General features: G+C 40.3%; 2 protein-coding genes across 2 annotated transcripts in view; one reads left to right on the forward strand and one right to left on the reverse strand.

Moving 5' to 3' along the window:
* The window catches only part of LOC150039124 (uncharacterized), a 226,264-nt gene that overhangs the window by 68,323 nt on the left and 138,079 nt on the right, over positions 1-19,862 (forward strand). The window lies entirely within an intron of this gene.
* LOC150039129 (phosphatidylinositol 3,4,5-trisphosphate 3-phosphatase TPTE2-like) overlaps positions 11,116-19,862 on the reverse strand; it is a 33,096-nt gene continuing 24,349 nt past the window's right edge. The window contains exons 8-11 of the mRNA XM_090328004.1: positions 18,845-18,933; positions 16,636-16,728; positions 13,933-14,003; positions 11,116-11,273 (exon numbers count right to left, since the gene is read on the reverse strand). Coding sequence (XP_090184130.1) covers positions 11,165-11,273; positions 13,933-14,003; positions 16,636-16,728; positions 18,845-18,933 — 362 coding nt within the window. The 3' untranslated portion in view covers positions 11,116-11,164. The remainder of the gene's footprint in view (positions 11,274-13,932; positions 14,004-16,635; positions 16,729-18,844; positions 18,934-19,862) is intronic.

A 19,862-nucleotide genomic window follows, 5' to 3' on the forward strand; every position in this document is an offset into this window, starting at 1 on the left:
AGCCAATTCCAATACACTACAGACTGCCTATCACATATTTATATTGTCCTAATACTTGTGCATGTGTGCCAGTGCTGAGACTTGAACTCAGGCCCTGGGCATTGTCCATGAGAAATCCAGCCGTGGCGCCATGCTCCTATCATCTGTGGCAGAGTATGAAATAGGAGAGTCATTGTCCACATACACCTTGGGCAAAAACCAAAACCCTGTCTTAAAATAACTGGTGCAATTAAATACATGTAGCAGTAGAAAATAAAGTACAAAATACAACTGAAGTTTCAGTGAACGATAGAAAAATATATATATAATATATTAGATTTTAAAATACATGCTTTCTGCAAAAATTTAGAAATTCTAAAATTTCCTCATTAGAAAAATTTATTTTCTTCTTTTTGTTTTTCATTGTGGGTCATGGGGCTTGAAGTTGGCTTGGGCACTGCCCCTGAGCTCTTCAGCTCAAGGCTACTGCCCTACCCTTGGGCCAAGCCTCACTTCCCCTTATCTAGAAGGTAATTTGAGATAGAGTCTTAGGTCCTTTTGTGCCCAGGCTGGCTTTGAACCAGATCCTCAGATCTCAGCCTCCTGACTAGCTAGTATTCCAGCCATGAGCCACTCTTCCAGGCTTAGAAAATTTTTCTGAAGTTCAGGATGATCTTTTGGGAATGCTCTTCCTAATTTCATTTGTCTACCTACTGTTCAAAGAAAATAAAATAGAGATAAATTGAGCATCAGACATGCACACTTTAATTCCATTTCTGCTCTCATACCAACTCTCCATTCTTTGAATTATATTCAGTTTTGAAAGTATCATTATTTTCATTCATGTAGATTGAATACTTTTTCTGTACTTTTGTTTTTTAATTCCTCAATGAGGTAAATATTAGCATTTTCTTCACAATCCATCTACCTCAAAAGGGGCTGAGATTAAAAGAATGTGCCAACATACCCAACTAACTTGCTTCCTTCCTTCCTTCCTTCCTCCATCTCTCACTACCTCTCTTTCTTCTTTCCTTCCCTCCTGTTCACCTTCCTTCCTCTTCCCCTCCCCTACTCTCTGTTTCATCTTTTTTCTTTTGAGACCAGGTCTGAGGGATAGCCTAGTTGGCCTTGAATTCCAGATCCTTCTGTCTCATCCTCCTAGGAGCTGCTGACAGATAAGCTTCACCATAACTGAGCTATACTTACTCTTTCCTACCATAGTTTAGTTTTATTCCTTTTTCTAGAACTTCATATAAATGTAACAATGCACAAAGCACTGTTCCATATGAAACTTCTTTCATTCTGAAAAAAATACATTTAAACTATTACATGAACCCTTTGTATTCTTTTTGTCTTTTGGAATAGTACCTCATTACATTTTATTCATTCATTCTATTCATTGACATCAGGTGTGTTTGTACTTTTGGGCTGTGAAACTTACAACTGTTACAGATATTCTCTCTTTTTCCTGTTTACGGTTGTGTCTTCGTTTTGGTATGCTTAGAGTGAGTGAACTCAGAGGCTTGTGCTTGCCAGGGAAGGTTTAGGGTTGATTAATTTTTAACCAGTTGAAACATACCTCTGACTAGCTTTGGTTATTTTTCAGATAGGTCCTTCCTTTATACCAGGCCATCCTGGACCTCTAGCCCCCTACTTTGGCTTCTTCCAGAACTGGGATGACAGGCATGAGTCACCATGCCCAGCTATTTATTGTTGAGATGAGGGCTTGCAAGCACTTGGCTTGGTCTGGCCCTGGACAGAGATACTCTCAATTCCAGCCTCCTGAGTAGCTAGAATTAGAGGTGTGAGCCACTGAGCCTGGGCTACACATTCCATAGAAGTCTTGGTTTAGAATAATACTTGCATTTTCTCAGGGAAATATTCTGGAACATCATTACTAGCTCATAACACATAAATGCTAATTTTATGAAAATGTCAGATTTTCCCAACATTACATCCAAAGTGATGTATGATGTTCCAATTGCTCTATTCCTTGGTGATCCCATGTGGTTTTGGCTTTTTAAATTTTATCTCTCCTACTAGAAGTGTAGTGATTTGGGTATCTCATTTTAATTGATGATGGCATACATTTATTTTACACTTAATACTGAGCTTCATCAAAATGGAGGCAATCCAATGAAGCCCAGTACATATAGCATATACAGTATGAATATGATATAAAGCTAATTAGGCTTAATAGTGTGGGGAATCTGGTAACGTCTGTATGTGTGTGTCTGTGTATAGTAAGGCTAGAATCTGAGGCTCAAATGCTTGGCATTTGATTAGGACTGGTTTTGTATCACTACACTTTAGCCTCCACTTTCTTGCTTTTTACTGGTTAAGTATTTACCTGTCTCGGGTAGCTATGAACCCTAAACCTCTGAGTCTCCTGTGTATCTAGGATTATACCTATGAGCTACTGGCATCCAGGGCTATCAGCATGTGATTTCTTTCTTTTATTAAGTTCACCCCAATGTCAAAGGAAAATGTATCACTTACAGTTAGGACTACTCAGATAAGACACAGGAGGTTAACACATGGGTAACATTAGTAATTCTTATCAACCTTCTCTATGATTTATATCATTTATATGAGTACTACATAATTTGCTCCTTTTAGCTCTAATTGTGGAAACATTTTAGTCACTTATAAACAAATTGATTCCTACTCTTAGGATTTGTGTTTGTTTATTTTGTTTGGCTTTGCTGTTTTGTTTTTTGTTTTTGTTTTTGTGTTTTGCCAGTCATGGGGCTTGAACATGATGGCTTTCTCAAGGCCGTCTCTCCACCACTTAAGCCACAATACCACTTCTGGCTTTTACTATGTATGTGGTACCTATGAATCAAACCCAGGTCTTTGTGTGTGGCGGGCAAGCACTCTACCACTAGGCCAAACTTCCGGACCTCTTTCTCTTGGTTTTATAAATTATTAGCTATTTCAGGACAGGGTTTATTGAGGGTTAATTCTCCCCTGCTTACGGAAAACCTTTCTGATGTCCTCTGTTTTGTAAGGTTATCACTTGCCTGCAGTATGTGTGAATAACAGGTAGTTTCCTGTCGTGTCTTCGTGTATTTCTACCTTAATGCCAAGCCCTTTTCTGAACACATTTGAGTCCACATATGCTAGGCATAAATTGGTAAACTACCCTAGGCAGCTGGTCCTTTAAAGAATGAGCAAATGCCAGTGCTATAGCTGAAGGACCTTAAGAATGAGTTCCTCCTAAACATATAAGTTGGGCTCCTTCCCTTCCTCACTGCCTCTCTATCCACTACCCACGTGGGATATGCATCTGTCCTCATTGGATACACAGTCTTGGGCTGTGACCCTGCAGCCTCCAGAACCATATGACAGACTTTTACTTTTCAAATACAGTTTTCTCACTCAGGTCTACTATTTTAGCAATGCAATTATCAAGACAACCACCATTTCCACTCATGTTCCCACTATTCCCTAGCTCAGTAAATTCAACTGATTGGAACAAGTGGAGAATTACCATTTTGAAAAATGCATACAAGTATAATATTCATTTGATTTTCAACAGTCTGAATGAGTCTGTAATATGACAATCTGATATTTAGAGGAAACTATCTTAAACATCACGTAATAATACAATTTTACTAATGGTTCTTTAGAACATCATTTGGGACTTAGTGACAGTTATTTTTTATTGTAATTAATAGAAGGGTTACTGGCGATAGTAATGTAACTATTAGATAATTTTTGAGATTATTTCCAGTAGTCTAAATTGAATAAGTTCGTATTTTGTCCAGTTTTTAGGTGACCTTCTGTGATAGCAGAAATGTTCTGTACTGTACACCCTAGAAGTCTCATGTGACTTTGGGTTTTAGGAATGTGGCTACTGGTAACTTTTCATTTGATCGCATCTGAAGCAATTGAAATGTACTATGACACAGATATCTGTGTCTGGTGGCTATCATGTTAAATAACACAGATTGTTCCCTTTTCTGCATCTACCCGGGTAGCTCTTATTATCTCTTATGTATTTGTGACATGTCTTTGACAAACAAATGTGTAGAAAGATGGATGTTGGAGAGATGGATGAATGGTTGAGTGACATGGAAGGATAGGTGGAGGAATGGTTATGTGGGATGGATGGATGGATGCACACATGAATGAACATGTTCAGTAACTTCAAATATACTTAAGAAAACAGTAAGTGCCGAAATTAACATACAGTTTGCCTTTGGTTTTTTAGTTCCATTTTTATTTTCATTCTTATTGTCGGGTAATGTATAGAGGGGTTACATAGTTCCATTTTTGGCAGTGCTGAGGACATACCAGGGCCTGTGTATGCTGGGTGGTCTTTACCACACATCTCTGCCTCAGCCCATAGCACTGCTTCTTACCATCATATATCCATGCACAATATCTCACTGCAATTGAACAATTTGGGAATTCCTGCCTTATGGTGATTTGGGGTGCCGAACAACAGAACTTACTCTGCATTGGGAAAGACCTATCTGTTCATTCCAAACTACATGTTGGGCCTTACTGATTCTACGCTCTGGGGCACACCCACTCAGCACAGGGCAGGGTGGGAGATGAGGCCTTGGGTTCCTTGACTGGAAACCTCCTTGCTCTGCTCTCTGGGTAGTGGATGCGCTTGGGAGCTTTGGGAGGATGCCCTGTCTTCCCTGTCACGCTGCTCCCTTCTACACAAGGTAGGACCAGGCAAAGTTCAGTTCCTCAGGGCCCCTCAGGCCTATGACCTTCCTTGTCCTATGTGAGCCACAGACCCCACATGGGTCCCCCTGGCCCTGGCCCCGGAGTGGTGGTGGTGGTAGCCAGGGTACTGCTCTACCACCTGAGCTCCGGCTTGCCTGCTTTCCTTCCTCATCTTTCTTAATTTTTCTCCAAAGACTAGGTCACAGGCCCTGAGTTTAAGGACCAATAATCACACACACACACACACACACACACACACACACACACACACACACACACACAGTGGCCAGGAGCATGCTGGATTCCTGTGATGTCTCAGATGTCCAGAACATGTGGCCCAGGAAGCATGGCACCTCCTCTGCATAGAGGACCAATTTGTCTGTGCCTGACTCCTAACCTGGCTGGACCCCTCTGGTCACCTTGGACTCCTGTGTCAATTTTGGCCATCACAATGTGTTCGCTCATGTCCCCAGGTGAGACCTAGGTTTCCCCTAGAAAAAAATTAAAATACCAGATGTATGGGCTTGTTTGGCATTGTTCTTTTGCTTTATCTTTCAAAGGGAGTGTGCTTTAGTACTTGCCACAGTTCTACATGTGGTTTTTTGTGGTTGATTACATATAAGTCTCGTGGACTGGTGTTTCTACCTGAATCAGCTTCCAACCACAATCCTCAGATCTCAGCCCCCTGTGTAGTTAGGATTATTGATCCCTGGCACGTGGGAGAGCAAATATTGTCAGTGTAGCATGGATGAGCAGAAGGGAGAGCACCTCTTTCTCCCGTGGGCTGTTGTGTGGCCACCCCAGGAAGGTAGGCTAATGTGTGGTGTTCACCCAATGCCAGGGCAGCGGACTGCCCTGACTGCAGAAGCAGGGGGGCTTCTAGACAGTACATTTTGGCTACTGCACGTGGGAGTAGGTACTTCTGGCATGAAGAAGGTGGTGGCCTTGGCTGACGTTGCACACACAGTGGGGCTCATGAGGAACATCCCAGAGGATGATCCCACCCCAGTGTCCTCAGTGTTCAGGGAACACCCCACAAGAGGGTGTGCAGCAACAGAAACCCATAGCTCAATCAAGAGACTGGTCAGCAAGCCACAGAGACAGGACTTCAGAGAAGCAAAGCTGTGAGTGCCTACGTGGCAGTGCCCCCTGGGTTGGAACTTCCCTCCTCTGAGCCTCAGTTTCCAAATGTCCAATATGGATTTCCCCGTTGCCACATTGTAGTCTTTCTGAGGAAAACTACACGAGGTAGTCCTTGTTAAAACTTCAGACAGCCAGGTCATTGTGTCTCTTGTCACTAATCCTAGCTACTCAGGAGGCTGAGATATGAGGACTGTGATTGAAAGCTGGTACTGAGTCAGTGAGACTCTTATCTCCAAGAAACAACCAAAAATCTACAAGTGGATTTGTGGCTCTAGGCACAAAGAACAAAACTTGAACCAAAAAACGTATAAGTTTAATGCCCGCGCCCTGAGTTCAAGTCCCAGGACAGTCTCACAGGCAAATACAAACACACACACACACACACACCCCAAAACATAACAAAAATTAAATAAAGCACAACACTCCTCACTACTATAATTGCCTACCACTAGTCCTCCTGCTATCCAGCTCCTCTGACTTTGGCCTCTCTCCAACCCCAATACCTGTGACAGGAGCTCCCATTCCAACTGCCAACTTTGGTTCTTTGCAGCTGGCCAGACAGGCAAGACCATGGGAGACAAGTAACGTAAGAAGACTGTGTTAACAGCACAGTAATCAAAGTATGTCTAGTTCTTGGAATTAGCACATGAATCAAATCTTATTCTATCAATTGCATGCATTCTATGCAATTTTGTGTGAATAAACTGGTGGTTTGTGGTGCCTGTGTGCGAGAGTACGTGTGTGTGTGTGTGTGTGTGTGTGTGTGTGTGTGTGTGTGTGTGTGTGTGTGTGTGTGTGATGATACTGGGTTTGAACTCACGGATTGTGTGCTGTTGCTTAGCTATTTTGTGCAAGGCTGATGCTTATCACTTAAGCACAGGTCTACTTTTGATTTTTTTTATGTGGTTTACTGCAGAAAAAGTTTGATGGATTTCCCTGCCTTGACTGGCTTTGAACCTTGATCCTCTCAGCTCCACATACTAAGTAGCCAGGATTATAGGTGTCAGGTACTGGGGCTCAGATTTGGTCAGATGTTAGTAAATGCTAATCATGACTTTACCAAAGGCCAGTAGGAGTCTAAACGTGATACTTATGGGAAGATTTTCTGAAAAGGACATTTCCAAGAAGTATTTGTGTGTGTGTATGTGTGCCTGGTGCTGGGGATCAAACCTAAGACCCAGCACTTGCTAAGCAGAGGCTGTGTCAGTGTACCACTGGGAAGCCTAAGTTAATATTGAAGTTGTATGAACTTCAGCAAAAAGGTATTTTTTAGCAGGCCCCACTGGAAGGTCACTCTGAACTAACTCTAAACCAGCAGAGATAGCAGTTTCAAAGAAAGTAATAAATTACAGCCTACATCCCAGTGATTTGATGCCCCAGGATAAAATAACCATCGAAACATCCTGTGATAACCATTGAGATACCCTGGCCAGCTGCCCTTCAGCTGCCCTGCAGCTCGGCACATATCCCCTAGCACTAGCCAATCAATTAATAATACATCAACCCTGTGAGCTAACCCTATAGAAACCGTGTACAACAGGAAGTCAGGCCTCTCAATTCAGACCTGCTGTGTCAGTGTGGGTCTTGAGTCCAGGCTTGAGCTTGCAATAAGGACTCTTGTGCTCTTACATTGGATTCAGCTCCTTGGAGGAGACCCTGAAATCTGGACCTTTTCTTCAGAATGAACAATTCAATTTTCAACAGAATTAACTTAGGTTTGGTCTACAGTCTAGACAGTAGCCATAAACCTAGAGTATCTTGCTATCTAATAGCTTCACTTGTGTCTAAGTATACTGTGCAAATAGGAACAGCAGCTAACATAACGAGCACTTGCTTGAGCCAACAGTTTCAAGGGCCTTGCAAATGGAATAGGATCTGTTACTGTCAACTGTTTATAGGAGAATTAGGGGCCCAGTGAATTTGACTGAGAGAGGCCAGCAGGGAAGACTGAGATCAAACATGGCAGTCTAGTTCCAGATCACAGGCTATTAACCACCACCCTGGTTTAGTTCTAGGTATATTTTATATTTTAAGTTTTTGTGTGTGTTTGTGCTGGTACTGGATGAATGTATTTTCCTTTAGCTGTTTTTGCTCAATGCTGGTGCTGTACGACGTGAGTCACAGCTTTCCTATCGCCCTTTCATGGTTTATTGGCAGTCAGGCTCTCAGGGTCGTCTCTCCGGGCTGGCTATCCACTGTGGTCTTCATAGCTGAGCCCACTGAGCAGCGGCCAGGAATCATGATATATTCTCGTGTCCTTCAGCTCAGTTCTTTGGGCTGCTGTATAAATTACCATTGTTGTCGTTTCACCTAACAAGAAACTTGTACAAAATTTAATTTTAAACAACAAATTTTCCCTCCTGAGTCCAGGTGCATCAGCTCCGGTGGGTTTGTGGTTCAGATAGACATGGCCGAGTCCAAGAACCACACTACACACAACAGTCCAGGAAATGGCACAGAAATGGCGTCAGGACACCCAGATCACAAAGATACGCATCTCTGAAGGGGAGGACCCCAAGTTCCTGAGGAACATGCGTGTTGCTAAGAAGCACAACAAGAAGGGCTTTAAGAAGATGAAGGCCAACGATGCCAAGGCCATGAGAACGTGGCCCAAGGCCATCAGACACAAGTTCCACAGCAGGCTACCAGCAAGCTCCAGCAACTTGCCTACATCGCCCACCCCAAGCTTGGGAATCACATCCATTCCTACATTTCCAAAGGTCTTAGGCTCACCTGGCCCAAGGCCAGGGCCCAGGCCTTGGCTAGGGCACAATCCAAGGCCCAGACTCCAGCTGCAATGCCAGCTAAGGCCCAGGCCCCAGCTCCTAAGGGTGCTCAGGCCACAGCCTCCTAAGGGTGCGCTGACTCCAGCCTCTAAGCTGGAGGGCTCTGTGAAGGCCCCACAGAGAAGACCTTTGTCTGCCAGTGTGATGACAGGTGAACTGCTGTGGCTCCCTGGCTGCCATCTAGAGGGTGGGGTGTGGCCTGTGTCAATTCTACCAATAAACCTGAGGCAGGAAGACAAAAGTAAATCAATGAATAAATAAATAAATAAATAATCTTTTTTTGCCAGTCCTGGGGCTTGAAATTAGTGCCTGAGCACTGTCTCTGAGCTTCTTTTTACTCAAGGTTAGCTCTCTGCAACTTCCCAGCTTTTTGCATGTATGTGTGATACTGGGAATTCCAACCCAGGGCTTTACATGCTAGGCAAGCACTCTACAATTAAGCCACCTTCCCAGCCCACAATTTTAATTTTATACTGTAGTCCATGACAACAATTTAGAAATAAAATATGTTTTGTATTTAATTATGTCATTTAATTTCCTTTCTGCAGTTAGCAACAGAAGACAAATTTAAACACACACACACACACACACACACACACACACGTACACACACAATTTCTTAAGATACTTAGCAGAAATGGAGGAAGACATTTCTAGTGGAAATTTATGTGAAAAATTCAATAATATAATTTCTGATTGGCCTTTTTGATTCTCTTGGTTTTTGCTCCACAGCTGTCCATCATTATGGTACCAAGTGAATAAGAAAAAATAGAGAAAGCTATTCCCTTACTGGCATGCTATCCAAGGTATTAGATTACTATGTTGGGTGTAAATCCTGAATTTGTTACTTTACTAATTTTTTGATATATCTAATTGTCCAAACTTCTAATTTCCCAGGAAAATAGAAGTAATGATAGCACTTGAATTATGAGGACTAAATGAATTTACTATTGAAGAGCTTCTAGGCAGTGGATTTATTATGATTGGGCTCCATAAATGTTACTATTTTTAGAATTATCATGAATAACTCTCTAAAGTAGCTACCGAAGTATACTAATAACTTTGCTCTTCTATGATATTGAAAAGTCTATTTTCCTTTTTAAAATTTGTGTGTGCACGTGTGCATATATATGTATGTGTGTGTGTGTGTGTGAGAGAGAGAGAGAGAGCAAAAGAGAGAGAAAGAGAGGGAGAGAGAGAGAAAGAGAGAGAGAGAAAGAGAAGGAGACAGAGAGAGAGAGAGAGAGGGAGGGAGAGAGAGGGGGAGAGCCCATACATGTGGGAATGTACCTGGGTATGTGCCCATTATGTGCTTGAACTCAGGGCCAGGGCACTGTCATGAGCTTTTTGGCTCTAGTGTAGTGTTCTACCACTTAATCCACTTCTTACTTTTTGGGGGACGTGATTAACTGGACATCTGAATCACATACATTCCTGACCAGGCAGTCTTTGAACTGTGATCCTCAAATCTTAGCCTTCTGAGTAGCTAGGATTACAGGCATGAGGCATTATCTCCCAGTTGAAACATCTTTGGAAAATCTTTTGTGCATTACATTTAATTAGTACATTATATTTAATTAGTGGTTTCAATCGAACATGTCACTTTCTGAGTGCAATGCATGTTGATCCATGCCACGCCTTCAATCATTTTTCCCAATTTCTCCCAATCTTTTCCATTTCTCAAGTTACTTAGGTCCATTTTGATATAAAATTCCTCACTCTTCCTCTCTCTCTGGATCAATCTGATGTAGGGCATCTGAGCTGTTTCCTTAACATGGTTGTATAGTAATTAGTGCATCAATGAACATGGAGGAACATGGAGGTATATATATATATATATATATATATATATATATATATATATATATATGTATATATATATATATATTGTATACTGACTTTCAGTCTTTTGGATAAATTCCCAAGAGGGTTACTGCTGCAACATAAGTAGTTCTAAATACCTATCTTACCTGAAAACTCATTTTAAAATTTAAAGAGCTTGTAACATAGTGTATTGGAAATAAATTATTTTCACTATAGACTATTAGAGGTAGAATGATGTAAATTATATGCATATTTTTCTAGCAGTACTTTTTTTTTCTGCTGGTCATGGGGTTTGAACTCTGGGCCTGGGCACTATCCCTTTGCTCTTCAGCTCAAGGCTATTGCCCTGGCCCTTGAGCCAGGGGCCACTTCCGGTTTTCCTAGTGGTTAATTGGAGATAAGAGTCTCATGGTCTTTAGTACCCTGGCTGGCTTTGAACCCAGATCCTCAGATCTCATCCTCTTGTGTAGCTAGGATTACAGGAGTGAGCCACCACTCCTGGCTTTTTTGTAGCAATTCTGAAAAATGGATACACAGGGAAGAAAGAAAATGAGTTGAGAGAAGAAGGCCAGTAGTTGTGGAGACATACAATTGGTAAATTCATAAACTAGCCAATTCAAGATTATGATGTATGTACATATGTATACATGCATTGATGAGTTCATAGAAACATACACACTCTGAAGAGAGGTTACTATTACCAATATATAATTTATTTAATAAACATACAGAATATAGTGTGTTTGTCACTGAAAGACTTCTTCAAAGAATATATCTACAGCAAAGTCTGGACGATATATGTTCCATGTCTTTTCTTTATGTGGATTGTCCAGGTCAGCTCGTGTTAAATAAAGTCTAAGGACAGGAAAAAAAGTCATTACATTTTCTTTTAGGGCTTACAGTATGTGATTGTAGTTCTTAATGTACTATGTTATTTCTCTTCTCGTTTTTTTGCCCTTATGGTTTTTCTCATGTTGTTACTGTGTGTGACTTGCTACCTGGTATATTGTATACACATTTATTTGTTTATTTGAAACAGGGAAGGGAAGGGGGGAAAAGAGAGGACTGGGAGGTGGAGGAGGGGACAAAAGCATGAGAAGGGGTACAATTATGTGAGAAGTAATGCACCTACTACCTGACGAATATAACTGTAATCCATCTTTACATTCTCCCGACATTAAAAAAAGAACAATAAAACCAAAACAGAAGAGTCATCCAATAGCACACCCTTGTTTACAAAGAGACTTGCTGGCTGCAACCAGGATTTAAGTCCTACTTGTCTTCACTACTTAGCCCATTCTGCCTCTTTGGAATGACATAAAAGACCTTAATCTTCAGAAACAAATTGATCAGTCACAACATGCCTGTTAGAGAATTACTGACACCCACATTGAACATATTATCTAAGTGTTTTGTAAAACTTTTTAAATTTCATTTGTCAGGTAGTAGGAGGTGCAGGTCTTCTCACACATTAATACACCTTCTCATGTGTTTCTCCCTGTTTCCCTCCACCCACCCCCTTCCAATCATGTTTCCCCCCTTTCCCTACTTCAAATAAAGAAACAAACATATATTCTAAGTGTTTATAATTGACAAAAGTTACCAAGGGGCTGGGAGTTTGGCCTAGTGTAAGAGTGCTTGCCTAGCATGCATGAAGACCCAGGTTCAATGACTCAGTACTACATACATAGGAAAAGCTGACAGTGGTGCTGTGGATCAAGTGGTAGGACTCTAGCCTTGAGAAGGCCAAAGAACAGTGCAGAAGCCATGAGTTCAAGCCCCAGGACTGTCACAATAATTACCAAGACATAATTGGGTGTATAATGAAACCTCGTAATTAAATAGTGTTCTGGGGTTTTTTTGTATTTGTCTTTGTTTTCGTTAATGTCAGTAGTGGGGTTTCTACTCACGACCTTGAGTTCTCAATAAACTTTCTCTGCTCAAGCTGACCCTCTCTTACTTGAGCTCCAGTTGCATTTCTGATTTTTCAAGGACTCGTTGGAGATAAGTGTGACATAGACATGCCTGCCCAGGCTAGCTTCCTCAGATCTCAGCCTCCTGTGTAGCTAGAATGACAGGTCACTGAGCCACCAGTGCCCAGCTATACCGCTCTGAATCGGTGAAATGATGTTTTTGTCTAAGCCACAATCTCATCAGTGTAAAAAAGATTTATCAAGCAAGGAAAAAATGATACCAATTTTCCAGAAATGATTACAAAAAGGAGGATCCAATGTTCTTATAATATCCAATGAGATGATGGTGGTGGAAAGGACAAAGCTATCCTTTAGCAAGAACCAGTTGGACAAGAAGCAACAAGTAAACACCCTGCCTTTGTCGAGGACTTTGCTCAAGAGACAGCTGGACACATAGGAAAATGGATAGAATTTTTCCTTTAAATGTAGAGTTTACTCTTTCCAAAATCAAATTGTATGTGAGTTACAAATCTGTAGAAATGAGGCTTTCTTGCTGCTGTCTTAATAGATTTGAGGTATTATCAGGCCCAGTTCAGATTTCAAGAGAAGTCTGGCACTGGATGTAACCAATACTATCCAGCACCACTTCTGGCTTTTTCTATGTATGTGGTATCGAGGAATCAAACCTGGGTCTTTGTGCATGTTAGACAAGCACTCTACCACTAGGACAAACTCATGGCCTAAGGTCTTCATTCTCCCCCCCCTCCTCTCTCTCTCTCTCTCTCTCTCTCTCTCTCTCTCTCCCTCTTGGTGGGTCATGGGGCCTGAGTGTTGTCCCTGAGCTCTACAACCCAAGAATAACACCCTACCCTTAACTCAACCCCTATTTCCCTTTTCTAGAGGTTAATTGGAGATAAGAGTCTCAGGTCCTTTAGTGCCCAGGGTGGCTTTGAGCCTTAATCTTCAGATCAGACTCTTGAGTAGCTAGGATAATAGGCCTGAGTCACCTCCCCCAGCTCCAAGGTCTTCATATCTATCCTCACAGTTTTATGAGGACATGGCAACAGTCATTTCTACCTTGATATGGATGATCTAGAAAGTGTTTTTCTTTTTACCACCACAGGTCAATACTCCTGAAAACTGAGTCTTTGTAGGTTCAGGAATGAGTTTCTAGATAAAGTAGTAGGTTCTTAGCAATAATACATCATTCAGTCATGAGGAAACCTTTTCAAAGGGGAGGTTAACCAAACAATGCTTTTGAAATTGCTAATACTTCTCAGGCCTTAAAACTTCTGTCCTACATGGAAATGTGCCTACAGCAGAAGAAAGCCAGCTAAAGCCTCCCTAGACGAATCCCACCAATCATGATCCAATAAAGTGACATCCACCTAGACCTTTCTATATTCCAGGAACCGGGTAGATGTACACGTCGTGAGAGAACTTGATCATTACTGTGATCTGGGTAATTGCCTCTTCACTGACACATTGCCTTGTGGTAGGGGATAGGAAATGTTTGCTTAAGCAATTCTTTATTTTTGTAGAAAATGAGCTTAGTATAGTAGGCAAAGGAATTGCCAATCTGTCTTACAATCTGTCCTTACCTGTTCTTCTCTATGAGAGATGTATGGAACCACATGAAGAATGCACAGTCATCATAATAGTTTGGAAGCTTCTAAAAACACATGATTAAAGAAAGAGGTGATTTGTATAATAAAATGGATACCAAAAACTAATAATTGCATTGGGGTTGACGTTCCTTCCTTCCGCCTTTTTGTGTACATCAATTGCAACATCCTATCTATTACAATGTACTCAGAGGCTTGAAGAGAATACTTTTTCATTAAAAATATAAAGGATCAAAATTACTAAAATGAAATAGAAAACAAGTGTTCAGTTGGATTTCATTAAAAGACATAATCAGGGTGAAAAAATGTAGCACCAAAATAGAGGGAAACATAGGCATATTTTGTATCTGGATGGGATCTTGTATTCACAATATTTTTAATTCAAAAACTAATGTCTGAAAAACAAAAGCAGATGCAACAAACACCAAGGGTTTGAGCATATACTTCAGTTAGTCAGAGAGTATACCCCAAAGGTGGCAAGCACATGCAGAGCAGAGCTGGACTTCTACTGTCTCACCCACTAGGATCACCAACAAAATTCAGCAAAACCACAGACCACTGGAGTCCTCAGACCTTGCTGACACAAATGCCAAATGGGAAAGCAATGGTAGAAAAGCGTCTGTGGGTTTCTCAATAAGATAAACATAGAATGACCATTTGGCACCAATTCAACTTCAGGGATGTTTTTATATGATAAATATAGACAATGATCTCTCAATCTGATTAGAACACCACTAAAGAATCAACTAAAGACCTATGTTTACACACACACACACACACACACACACACACACACACACACACACACACCAAACATACTGTGGTGAATTCTTCATCCTTTCTGTTTGCTCTGCTTTCATTTTGACTCTGTTAGGCTGGAATACCAGAAGCAGGGCACAGCCACCCCCAACAGTTTCCAGTCTCTGCTACCTCTCAGTTCCTCAGTGGGAATGAGCTAGACACCTGTCTCATGCACCCATTTTCTAGTGATCACCTGTCTATGTGACAGCAGATACAATGCACTTGACCTAGTGACTTCATACTACCAGGGACCTCTGAAGATATGTCACAGTGACTACTTGTGTTACAGCACCTTGGGCCACAATGAAACCTCCCATGGAAAACCTGCTAAGGTCACACCTGGCCCCCAAGAGAATGTTATTTGCTTCTAAGGTTGCCTTGTGTCCCTCCACTGGTCAGGTATCAGTTTCCCCTGGATGGCTCCCCTCCATCCACTGGTCCTGCAAGATGTGCTGCCTTTCCCTTCTCTGTCATAAACTGCTTCTCTTATTCACTGTGTTGTGTTCTCATGCTTTGATGGTGACTTATCTAATAAGCATATACAACCTGCTCTATTCAGGGTTTTCCTAGAGTGATTAATTTGGTAGAAAGTCAGACAGCAGCTATAGGTCATGTGTCAGTACAAACAAGTTTCCTGTGAAGAGGATCCATGGTCACCAGTGGGACAATTAGACATGAAGCCACTCCCCACCAGGGTAAACAATCATCCTGTGAAAGACACACTGTACAGCATCCACAGCCATTTCACCTGGAGCTCCATCACAACAAAACTGGAATGTATGGTCCTGTCCAGAGACAGAGTCCTTGAGAGTCAGCCCAAAGACATAGAACTCACATCTATTTCCATAACTGACAGCTAGTTTGAATAATTAGGCATCAATATTGGTGATGGCTAGCTACACAAGAAGCTGAGATCTGGAGGATCAAAGTCAGCCATGGCAAAAAGTAAAATATTGTATCCACGTTAACCAGCAAACAAACAGGCCTGGAGGCATGACTCGAGTGATAGATGTTTAGCCAAGCAAGTAAACCAAGCAAAAATCCAAACCAAAGTATGGCCAAAAACAAAACAAACCAGTAATCAATAATTTCCTCATTTTTCACAAGCATGCCATCCCATCTTAAGCCTTAATAATCACAAAACTAGCTCTCATCAAGACCCCCTGCACCAAGGAAAAAAACCACAGTGTTTGTTTAGAGACACTAGCTACGCAAGAATTCACAGTGGTTCTGTTATCCAAGGGGAAACATTGAAATGGAGAGACTTCCCAGGTGGTCACTTGCTTCAACATTCACATTCACATCTCAGTACCTAAGACTGCTCAGCAGTGATCAAGCAGGTAATGAAGGAGGGCATACAGAACACATGGAAGTTCTTACTGAGAGTAGGAATAGATGATTTCATAGAAAATCATTATAGTCATATATGACACTCAGACATGACGTGTACGGCTGATCCATTAAAATTACACAGGCATACTAATGATAGCAAGTCAATAGATAATTATGGACAGGAAAGTAAAATCTCCCTCACATTTGGTAGACACACTGATCATGACGTGTTTAAAAGATAGACAACATAACTGTAATTACTCTTATGGAAGTCAACAATGTCGGTTTCTTTTTAGCATCTTTGCTTTCATACTTTTCTCATTTGATAAGTAACAGATATCAATTGCTTACAATTCAGAAGAAAGTGATCAAAAATATTTTAAATATATACAAGAAATTCTGATGACTTTGTTTTGTGTTTTCCTCCCCTTCCCGAGACATGCATTTTTATCTGTCCTTTATATTTTAGGGAACTGCAGCAAAGGAAATTGCAAACCCAGACCAAACAAAAGAGCATACAATCATGCAGGATACTTGAGGACTCACCGAAGAAGAAAATTTTACTTTTATATCATCACATAAGTCCGGACAGTTGGGCACCAAAAAGATTGCTCTATTTGTATCAATATCATGGACAACCTGTCAATGAACACATGGAATTAGGAACTCAAAGTGTTGCCAGCGATTAGTATTCTTTTTCACTCATGAAATCATCCTTAATTCATTATATACTCATAATTTCATAGCTCAGTAATTTCATATAGAAAATAGCAGTAATTTTTTTCTGAAGTGGTAAAGGTACTGGGCTCCAAATGTTTGATAGCTATCTTAAGACTACACTTGAGAAGCAAAGTATTCATTTTTGACAAGTGTCTTTTTGTTTATTGTAATGTATAGAGGGATTACAGTTATATTCACCAGATAGTAGGTGTCTTACTTCTCACACATTGATACCACCTCTCATGGTTTTGTCCCCATTTTCCTCCCCCAACACCTCTCCCAATCATATTGTTTCCCCACTTCCCTTTCCTATTTTAAATAATCAAATAAACATACATACAATATACCAGGTCACAAAGTCAGATACAGTAACAATATGAGATTAACCAGAAGGAAACTAAACAGAAGAGGAATAACGGAGTGCATTAAGAGCCACAATCACACAAGATAAAGCTCTTGTTTCAATATCCTAGAGATCCTTTCATTTAGTCTCATCCTATATGACCAGGAGTTTCTAATGTAATACACATGACTGTTCTATGTGAATCATCCGATTTTTATATTCTTTTAAGGATGCGCTTTTAACTTCAGTCTGAAACAGTATATTGATGTTCAAGAAGCAATGAATAATTGACCCCACTTTCATGACAAATATTATGTTGCTGATGAGGTCAATGAGCCATTCCAGTGAATGGAATGACCACAAACAGGTCAAGTTTGGGGATTAACAACTATGAAATCATCCCATGTATTACTCTGATATTCATATACCATCATAGAATAAGAAGAAAGCTATGCTAGGCTTCAAGAAACATACCCACAGAAGACTCTCACATGATTTTCAAGTTTTCAGGAAGTTTTCTACATACGGAACAACATGAAAATAATATATTGTTTTCAAGCTTTATAAGGAAGTGTGCAAGTGTGTCCTATGGGAGGGCAGTATACAGCAGAAAGTTTGAATAACAAAGCATATTCTAGAAAATAGACTTTCAGTTGGTCATTGGAGGATTTTAATAAAGGAGGAATAATATAGGCCTGAGAAGAGAAACCAGCAAAAATATCAATGAAACTGAGAATTTTATTCCATGTGCCAAACAGATGAGTCAGTCTTCTCTAATGGGAATTTGTAGGTCCAGATATTAATGGAAATAGCTTGGCTACACTAGGGTTGTCATGGTTTCAGAGCTTAAAATCCAGGAAAATAAGAATAAATGTGGGCTAAGAATTGATGGGATCAGTGTCCTATGTGACAAAATGGTTTGAAAATGGTCACTTTTTACACTGATTTGATAACTCATAGATTAGAGATTAAATTCAAATATATTACCTAAACCTCACAACACACTACACTTGTGTGCATGTACAGAAGTTACAACAGGAACCTGGGAATCATTCTGAAAGCTTCCTTTGGGATTAAAAAGGAAATTAGCCAATTTCTCCTAGAAAAGGTGCACAGTCTTGAGAATTTCTTGAACATTTCAGAAATGGCCGTGGGTAAAGAGGCATCTCCTCAGTCCATATGCTGTCTCTACTGCTCTCAAGGTGACATCCAACAAAACGTCTCAATGACAGTCACTGAGCCCATTGCTGAGTGGACAGATTCTGCATCACTCTTTGAACCTATGACTTTCCACTTCCACAAGTGCCAAGGTGACCTTCAAGAACACTGCATTTGAGAATCAGAGCTTTGTAATAAATGATCAAAATGATCAAAAGGAAGATCATATGGCAAATACTGACATGATGTATGCATTTAAATCCTCGAGGAATTCCTGGGGACATTCTTAGCATTTGTGGGCACAAGTGAATTCGAAGCAGCACTAAACTGAAGCACAGTTTGACAATATCTTTCAGAAACTGTTTGGAACAAGGCTCTGCTTTGCATCTGAACTAAGCAATGCCAACTGGAATGGTGACAGAGGGCGAGAGCTGTCTCTTTTTGGTGAGTGTTACTTTGGGGAAGACCATCATGCCACTTGACTGGGAGCTTTGACACAAACATGAGAATTCTCATTTATGAGCTTTGGCTCACCGTGCAGGTTTGGCGAGTACAAGTAAATACAGTCTTGTGCTGCATTATTATTTCAATTTTCAGGTCTGCTCCATTACCTTCTCCTACTCCTGCATAAAAGTGAAAAAGAAAACGTATATGTTTGTTAGAGTACAGAGCAAAATGTCTTGCCAGTTAACTCAATGGAGAATAAAGAGAGAAAATATGGGCCAGCTAAGGTTGTGGGTTTAGTTAATCATTTGATCTTGCATAGAATTTGTCCTTTACAAATGGTTTCTGCCTCTTAAAGCAGTTCACAATATTGCAAAGAAAGACAAAAATCATTATATCTTAATCTTCTACAAGATAAATTCTTACTACATCACCATTCCAGGAAAAAAAAAACATTGGGAGCTTCCAGAATTTCTTGCTTATGAAATGCTACCTTTAGAGTTCTATAATAATATTCTAAATTTAATTTTCTCTAAGTCAAATTTATAAATCAATATCAAGGATAATATTGGTCGGGTATACCCAAACATTAGAGAGAAATAGTCCTATGCCATTTTAACTTATACTTTTAGTATCTTAGGTGGTTACACAAGCGGGTTTACATTAACCAATCAGTTTATAAGTACAATATATCTTGATGGATATATCAACCCCTATCCTATCTTCTCCATTTCCCTAGGTTCATAGGATATATGTTGTTAAATATTATGGCTGCATTCCCCTATTCTCTCCACATTAATCTAAATTCCTCCTCTATATAGACATAAAAACCTATGACTCTATAGACATAATGTTTTATTTCATAAATTAATGTGTTTCCATGACATACAAACCTTAGCTTCATTGTGATTAAGTTCTAAATACTAAGTCCCAGTGATTGTAAATAGAGATTGCCTCCTTGAACACTTGTATGTTAAACTTGTCATTTAAAAGATGATGTAAAAATCAACGTTAATAAATTCTTTTTTTTAAAAAAAGAAAAGGTTAAAAAAAAACTAATGGGTTGTCAGCCTGACAAAATGAGTGTGCTCAGGAAAACAACCAGGGA

This window comes from Megascapheus bottae, unplaced genomic scaffold (assembly GCF_031878675.1).
Source record: "Megascapheus bottae isolate mThoBot1 unplaced genomic scaffold, mThoBot2.hap1 HAP1_SCAFFOLD_76, whole genome shotgun sequence".
NCBI classification, from domain to species: Eukaryota; Metazoa; Chordata; class Mammalia; order Rodentia; family Geomyidae; genus Megascapheus; species Megascapheus bottae.